This window comes from Nanorana parkeri, unplaced genomic scaffold (genome assembly GCF_000935625.1).
Source record: "Nanorana parkeri isolate BGI_ZX_2015 unplaced genomic scaffold, ASM93562v1 scaffold563, whole genome shotgun sequence".
In the NCBI taxonomy this organism is placed as follows: Eukaryota; Metazoa; Chordata; class Amphibia; order Anura; family Dicroglossidae; genus Nanorana; species Nanorana parkeri.
The window spans coordinates 595,341-604,392 of NW_017306831.1; the positions used below are offsets into that span (position 1 = coordinate 595,341).

Consider the following 9,052-nt stretch of genomic DNA (forward strand, 5'->3'; position numbering starts at 1 on the left):
TATGCTACATTGAGTCCGAATCAAAAGTCTAACATTACTGGCCACTGTAGTCCTCCAAGGATGGAACTGTCCAGGTCAAACACAAGACAAATAGCAGAAAAAACACAACTGAAACAAACTACCCCAATGGTGAAACTGATATTAAGGAAAGAATTCAGTCCACATTTCCTAAAAAAAAAAAAAGAAAAGAAGATTGTACAAACAAACTCAATTGCTGCGCTAACAGTGATGTGGCCAAGTGTAAAAGAGAACGCCATTTATACTCGGTCCCTTAAAGTCACGCAGTTCTTCTCGGTGACTGATTACAGAAAGCGTGCCAAGTGGTCCTTAATTGCCTGGCGATACACTGGGTTCATCTAAGGTCTGAACTATACAGGGAGGCTTAAAGCTATGAACAGCTGAAAAGAAAACCAGCAGTGGGTAAGCGATACAAGCAGGGACACTTCCTAGTCCAACTCTTTGAAACATTCAACAAGTTAAAACTTAACCCACCCACCATAACAAAGAAATGCTTCATCGGAGTAAAGCCGAGTGGTTTGTATCTATGACTAGAAAACCAGTGCCGATTAAATATGAATTCAGGAGCCGGTAAACAGAAGGACTTACAGCTTGCAGCATCTCATCTGAAATTAAGTTTATCCCGCGCATAAAGTTAAATCAGCCAAACTTAAAAATTGTTGAATTTCCGAGGAGAGCAAGTGTGTTTTTAAAAAAATCACAATACAATGATAACTGTATTCCAACTATAAAAAAACAAAGTTATGTGCTGGTGAAAGTTTACCAACAGATCAAAAAATAAAACTTTCTCCCAATTGTAATAGCATACAAATTTCAACACTTTACCTTATACTACACCCCATACTGACCTGCATTCCTAGTCTAGGTTTGTGGATGAGTTGTACCAAATCTACATACTATGGCCACCAGATTAAAGCTGAACTCTGGACAAGAAACTCTTACACTGGGTCCCCTCCGAACTGCAAGGATCAACTGCTTGTGTTGTCTAGGGGCATGATAAATAAACCAATATGCTTACTTTACTCCCCCAATAAGCGGCACTCATCTCTGCTGTCCAACTTCCTGCGTTGTGAGGGGGCCCTCAGTGTCTTCATGTACAATGCAGGAATGCTGATCCTGCATTGTATGGGATGACATCAGAGCTACGCCTGGCCAGGAAGGGAGGTGACTTAAGAGACGGGGGCGCATGGACAAGCGAGGAAAAAAATTAAAGTAGAGATGCACCCATACTACTGCCGATAGAGTACTCGTCCAAATACTCCGATACAGATACCGGAACGTCTGGTCAGAGGGAGATTTCCTCTGACCGGCAGTGCCGCAAGTGAACATGGAGCAGGCTTCTCGGCCAATCAGGAAACGGGTAATGACTCACTGCCTGGCTTCCCGATTGGCCGGGAAGCCAGCTTCTCAAACAATCACTATCAAGCCAACTTCCCGGGCAATCAAGAAGTCATTACTCATTGCCCGGCTTCCTGATTGGCTAGAAAGCTGGGTCCATGCTAGCGGAATTAAAAGTCGATGCGGCCTGAAAAAGAAAAGCATAGGGCCAACCTGCATACCCTACATAGGGCCAACCTGCATACCCTACATAGGGCCAACCTGCATACCCTACATAGGGCCAACCTGCATACCCTACATAGGGCCAACCTGCATACCCTACATAGGGCCAACCTGCATTTGTCACAAAAGGAACCATATTGAGCCTTCAAATCCATCTGTGCCCAACATTAAAGTATTTACATGTTCTGAACAAGCAGTAAAAAGGAGGCTGCTGCCCATTGAACTGTGGCCATAGAAACCAAATGCACCCCCTAAAAGAGTCTTTGTAATCTTTGAGAATGAATAATTCTGCAGTACAATCAGCTACGGGTGTAGTCCACTGGCCTTAGTTTGGGCACAGGTACACTTTAAGTGACAGACATCTTCCCTCCCTCCCAACCTATCATTGTCTCTTCAACGATCCAGCCAGACTCTGCAGGAGGAAGAAACATTTCAGTCAAATATTTCATAGATGAGGCCCATTATCCTTTACATGTTGTCACTGTGGGTTCAACAAAACAAAGATCCGATTGGCCGTTTTGCAAATTTCTCTTTGCACCCCCAGCATCGGTACTCTATATGCAGAATTTCCCAGAACAGTTACTTCCTTGCAATTAGCACCTTCAAAGCAGATGTATGATGCAATGTACTGCACGTTGTGCTGCAAAAAATGTTAACTTTGTTTTTTAGTGTTTTGCAGCCCATTCATTTTGAATAGGTTGCCTAACAGCGTGCCGCAATACAATAAAACATTTGCTCCAATGATGTGGGTGGGCCCAAAGTTCTAAGTGAGCAATCCAGTTATGAAGTAGAACGCAAAAAAAAGTTACATTTGAGCACCCGAACTAGACTGAAGTGTTACCAAACAAAGAATCTCAAAGAGATAAGTCAAATATTAAAGTCAAATGCAGGTAAAAGCACAGGAAAATAACTATTCTAAATGCTTGTGTTTCTTCTCTTTGCATGATTTTTTTTATTCATTTGCAATGTGCCTTTGAACTTGCTAAAAAATGTGACTACTCCAGGAAGGGTCCATTCCCGAGAACAGCCCCTTTCTTGCATGCCATAGTCCTCTCCTCTTTTGGGAGTGTCTCATTAGTGTTTGTGCTGACCCAGCTCCTCCCCTTCTCTCTACATAACCTTGTATGTAGCAGCCAGTGGAGAAGCAAAAAAGCATACTATAAAGTGTCACTTCTTTGGGCCTAGTCACACCATATCCAGTGCATCCCAATGCAGTTTGCGCCTAGAACGATAAATGAAGCTGGGCGCGTTCTGGGACGGGAGGGGGTGTGGCTTTGCCATTCATGTCAATGGCACAGTAGACACGCCCCCCGCCCGCAGTGCGATTGCCTGCGCCGGAACGCTGCATGCACTTGTTTTCAGGACGCATGCACTGGAACGGAGGGCACTCTTGTACCTTGCGTTCTGGTGCAGACGATCGCACTGCAGGCGGGAGGTGTCTCTGCGGTGCCATTGACATAAAAGGCACTGCCACACCCCCTCCCGCCATAGAACGTGACCCAGCCTGATCTATGCGATCCAGTGCGTTCCGACCAGGACGCACTGAATATGGTGTCTGGGCCCTCAGAGTTCCGAGTCTGCTGACATCACGTTCAAGATCGTGGCACCCAGCTGCAGTCTTGGGACTTTTGTAGTTCTACACAAGAGAGCCTTTTACAGTTAAAAAACCATGCAAAAAATATATTAAACGCAATTAGAATCTTATGAGAAGATTTTTGCTGAAATAAATGGTCTGGCGACTTTATCTTGAAGTGCAACAACTTTACTGTTGGCGTACTTCAAGTAGTCACCGGCTCCTTCCACCATTAGTTCTTTGGGAAATAACGAAATTTTTACTGGCAGCAATTTTTGATCAGACCGGTCACGTCAGTGGGCTGACTATGCGCTAGGTGGCTGCTCTCCTCAACGTCTCTCCAAAAACTCTCATTTCATAGGGTGCATCTATCTGGAGGAGACACGCAGACTCCACAACTAAACAGAACATACACAGTTTCTTCAAATCGATGAAAATTGTCAAAAAAAAGGTAAAACTACTAAAAAAAAATATGATGGCTTGAAGCAGCTCTAACAGGTCACATCATCTGGATCATGAACATTTAACACACTAACCTTCAACCCCCCCGCCCGCAAGGGACTCATGCCAGCGGCATGTTAATCCAGTCAATGTATCATGTAGCCCGGTCATTTTATCACATTTCACTGGGATGCATGTCTCTCTGCCACCCACACAAAGAAGTTCAAGCATGAGGTCACCACCCCAAACTTTTCAAACTCTTTTACCCTGCTTCAGAAATAGATTGTGGTAAAGTCTGTTGGGCAGCAACTTTCAAAACTTGGACATGCAACATATGTTAAAAAGCATAAATACAAACAAAACCAACAAATGATCAATTTTAAACAATGGCCTTGATGGCTTTTTTTTGTTCAAGCCAAACTCTGGGGAAAAAAGAATCATGTACACACCTCAACAGTAAACTGTATGCTAAGTGTGGAGGGCCACAATGTACACAAATCTTACCTTGCAACATGTCGGCTCTTACACAACACAAGGAGTCCTGTGATTGGAGGAGAGATCACATCTGCGCCCCTTCTCTAATCGCAGAACATCTTGTAGTCAACGCAAGCCATTATGTGAATGAGCAAGTAGTGAGGAGAGGCGTGGATGCAATTGGAGCACATCACTGCTCGAGTCGCAGCACCTGGAAGAACGGCGTTACGTGTAGGAGACGGCATGCTGCAAGGTAAGATTTGTATACTGTGCGGCAGCCCTCCACACGCAACATGCAGTGATACATTTAGACACCCGGTGTGGTATGCAAATTATCTTTTCCCAGAGTTTGGCTTTAAAAAGTCATCTTTGGATTGCAGATTTGGTCTTTATAGATGATTTGGTGTCCTCCTGCCTATAAGCCAATGTGTCCCAGTAAGAAGGTGAACCAGAACACTACTCGAAGACCAGAACCAATGCCTAACATTTTAGAGACTGTGTCAACATAACGTTTCCATTAAAACGCCCACCAAGGCATCCCACTTACCAAGTTTACATGTACCGGTCTACCGCTATAGAGCGCTTAGGCTGGGTAATAGGGATGCACCAATATTGGATTTTCGTATTGAGTACCGATATCTATCTTTTGATAATCGCCTATATCGAGTACTTCCGCTAGCATGGAGCCGGCACCCCGGGCAATTAAGAAGCCAGACGGTGGGTAATGACACGCCGCCTGGCTTCTTGATTGCCCAGCTCGCTGCCGATTGGCCGGAAAGCCAGCTTCCCGGACAACTAGCACATAGCCGCCTTCCCGGACAACCAGCACGTAGCCGGCTTCTGGGTCAATCCAGAAACTGGTCATTGACCCGGAAGCCAGACAGTGGGTAATCAGGAAGCCAGGCGGCGAGTCAATACCGTGCCTTCCACATTGGCCGGGAAGCCAACTCCATGTTCCCTCGCGGGACAGCCGGTCAGAGAAATCTCCCTGTGACCAGAACATCCGGTATTGGAGCGTTAGGGCGAGTACAAATACTCGCCCAAATTACTGGTATCGGTGCATCCCTACTGGGTATACACACACCAAGTCAATCAAGAACCGGCTGAAATTCAATGCATGGGTGCTGCTGTTGGGACCTTTCCAACCGACGTCACTCGATCGGCCGACTGAAGTAGCATGTTAGAAAATTGACGCCCAAACAGAGCTAGCAGCCAATCAGCTGCCATCCCTGTTTGGGTATTCTAACAGTGGCATGCAGCCGCTGTCAGAATACAAAGGAAACCGCAGAAGATTCCTCTATCAACACTCGTAAGCATTGATAAAGGGATCTGTTCTATTTTCTTCGTTCAGCCAGCAGGTTGAACAAAATGAATAGAAGCCTGTATACCCGACTTTACTGAGCATACAGGGCTAAATACAGGTTTACAGTGAAATACTTCTGCAATAGTCTCACACATCAAATGCTAGTGGTCATCTCACCGCAAATATCAACCATGGCCAGTAGCTATTCTCAGACTTAAGGGGGATTATTGCTTGCTTTGAAGACCAATAAAACCTTTACTACAAAACCCCATGTGCAAGAAAAACTTCAGCATCATTCATGATTCAGATAAGGTAAAAGGCTAGCTGGGTGATCAGATCTGCCCAGCACCTAGGCAAACCCAACTGGGTGCTACATGCAATACCTCCATTGCCAATTCCCTTCGCTTTTCTTGTTCTGGAATCATTTAGTGTCAGAGCAAATCGACAGCAAAACCAAAGCGGCCGGACCTGCATCTCCTTCAGGCCAACCAAGTCAGACAAACAAGTAGCAACAAAACAGCACTCTGTTAAAACAGGCGCAAAAATACACAAGCCAAAAATGGTGACCTGTGAAAGAAATCCCTCTCTGCACCAGGCCTCGTCGGGCTCACAACCACCCTTCACTTCCGCAACCTAGCACACAGCGGTCATGTGACCACAGGCAATTGCAACATTCTTTCTTCTGCCATTCCAAGCGGTGAACCAGTTCCAAAAAATGTTATCCTTTTATAGGCTGCTCTGAGTAACAAAGCGGCACACAGATAAAAATCTTTAACCGGCTGAGACGATACAATGACAAAACACTGCAGCTCGCCCATAAACATCAATACACATGTTTACGAAAATGGTCACATGGAAGCCCTCAGTGGCTGCATCCTCTAGAGCAGGGGTAGCAAACCTCCAGCCGTGGTGAAACTACCAATCTCATGACTCTTCGGGAGTCATGTCTGTGGCTGCGAGAACCTTGCAATGCCTCATGGTATTTTTAGTTCCACCACAGCTGGGGGGCCGGAGGTTTGCTACCCCTGCTCTAGAGCAAGGGCAGCCAAACCTTAACCCCCTAGCTGCTGGGGAACTACAAGTCCCATAAGGCACTGCAAGACCTCTAGAGGCAGATGCATGATGGCATTTGTAGTTTCACAACAGCTGGAGGGCCGCAGCTTGGCTAGCCCTTAGTGTACAAGATCTAAACCTAATTCAGAGGAGTGAGATGCAACAAACTGAACTTAAAACATTCTATTACGTATATTAACACTGAAACACGGCCAATGTCACTTTTATTTCTCTGTGGCTGCATTATGGAAGCTGACCGAAATCTCGCTTTAATAATGAATATAAAACTAGCTTTCAGCTTCCAGCCTGCACTGGGAAACACATCATTGACTATCATAGATTGCTAAGAGCAAAAGCAATACAGAAATCAGACGCCGATACTTAACATAGGATCAGATGAATCCTACACAACAGTTCATAAAATCATCTGCCAAAAGTCGGCTGTACTACAGATCTTCTATACGGTGCCTGGGCCTTGTATGCTACATGCATCGAGTCGGCCCAAAGGAACCATCACAATCCCATGTGTCATTTTTCCAGGCATGTTGCTATGATCAACAGACACCAAAATGAGGACGTTGGTTGTCAAGGCAACTATCCAATCGACACAGGAGGGAGAGGAAAAAAAAAATAGGCAGTTAAAAACAATGGAGGGGGGTTTATCAAAACTGGAGCAGACAAAATCTGGAGCAGTTGTGCATGCCAACCAATCAGCTTCTCTTTCTCATTTTCAAATCTTAACTTAAACTGAAGAGAGAAGCTGATTGGTTGCCACAGGCAACTGCTCCAGTTTAGATAAAGTCCCCCCAAGTAACCCTACACCCAATTGTGAACAACATGATCATGATGCCTAGACAACCGGTACCAAGATGACTGTGGAGCCTAGACAACCAGTACCAAGATAATCAACAGACACCAAAATGAGGACGTTGGTTGTCAAGGCAACTATCCAATCGACACAGGAGGGAGAGGAAAAAAAAAATAGGCAGTTAAAAACAATGGAGGGGGGTTTATCAAAACTGGAGCAGACAAAATCTGGAGCAGTTGTGCATGCCAACCAATCAGCTTCTCTTTCTCATTTTCAAATCTTAACTTAAACTGAAGAGAGAAGCTGATTGGTTGCCACAGGCAACTGCTCCAGTTTAGATAAAGTCCCCCCAAGTAACCCTACACCCAATTGTGAACAACATGATCATGATGCCTAGACAACCGGTACCAAGATGACTGTGGAGCCTAGACAACCAGTACCAAGATGACTGTGGAGCCTAGACAACCAGTACCAAGATGACTGTGGAGCCGTGGAGCCTAGGACAACCGGTACCAAGTAGCCTAGACAACCAATACCAAGGTTACCGTGGACCCTAGACAACCGGTACCAAGGAACCTAGACAACCGGTACCTAGGAGACCGCTGACCCTAGACAACCGGTACCTAGATGACCGTGGAGCCTAGACAACCACTACCAAGGAAACTAGACAACTGGTACCAAGGTGACCATGAATCCTAAACAACCGGTACCAAGGAACCTAGACAGCTGGTACCAAGGTGACCATGAAGCCTAGACAACCAATAGCAAGGTGACAATAATGCCTAGACAACCGGTACCATGAAACCTAGACAACCGGTACCAAGATGACCATGAATCCTAGACAACGGGTGTCCTCTGCTATAGAACTGCATGCTGCGAGTTGCAGTCGTACAACAGACGGGCAGGCCAGATGTCACAGGAAGAGGAATGATCAGATGCAATGACACACCACTGATGTAGCATGCAATCACTGAACAAAAAATATTGCATGCAGAGAAAAGCTCTGCAAAGTGTGTACCAAAGAGGCCAGGTAACGCTGCTTAGCACTATACTAGGCATTAGGGTTTGTTTCGCAGGAACGTATACCAACTTCTGGAAGGCTTCTTGTTGCAGTGGGACGGAGGCAAGTAACACACGGGATCCTTATTGACCCATTCCGTCTGTAATGCTGTCAGCATTCTCTGAGGGGGAGCCTCTTCAGAGCTGGATGTAATCACCATCGATAATATCTTGCACGACACCTGATGCACCAAAGTCCTTGTAGGTAGTCAAAAGACGAGCAGATTACAAAGAAGCAAAATTAAAAAAAATAATAAAAACTGTGGTGGGGGAGGGCAGCCGACTCACAGATCCATCATTTCCAGGGCAGGAAGTAAACCAGTCTTTAGGTACAAAATGGGGAAAAGAAAGAAAAATGTCCGTGAGCTGGAGGGGAGGGATGGATGGCCGAGGCAAGGGATGAGGATATTTATAGGGTGTGATAATCCAGTCATTGAGGAGGAGGGTGGTGATGATGATGATGATGAACCCTGTTACACCAGAATGGAGGATAGGCCAGGGGCTGGGCCTTATCTTTGGGGCAGCATGCTACCTGGTGGGTAGACAGGGCGCAGGGCCCGCTCCAGGCAGCGGCAGTCCAGAGCCCCGGGAGCCAGATCAAGGGGAAAACGGGTCATGGAAGGTCACGTCCCAGCCGCTGGAGGGATCCCTGCAGGCCCAGCGGCTCGGAGCCGCACACACCCAGCGCAGAGGAAGGAGGAGGGATGACAGGCTGGGGGAAGGAGGGGGGGGGGTGAAGCTGAACTCTGGCCCGTCCCGGCTA

At 46.2% G+C, this 9,052-nt stretch overlaps 1 protein-coding gene across 1 annotated transcript in view; it reads right to left on the minus strand.

Annotated features, from left to right (window-relative positions):
• Positions 1 to 8,551, minus strand: part of LOC108791642 (dual specificity tyrosine-phosphorylation-regulated kinase 1B-like) — a 35,434-nt gene extending 26,883 nt beyond the window's left edge. The window contains exon 1 of the mRNA XM_018562184.1: positions 8,321 to 8,551. Coding sequence (XP_018417686.1) covers positions 8,321 to 8,450 — 130 coding nt within the window. The 5' untranslated portion in view covers positions 8,451 to 8,551. The remainder of the gene's footprint in view (positions 1 to 8,320) is intronic.
• Positions 8,552 to 9,052: the final 501 nt, after the last annotated feature.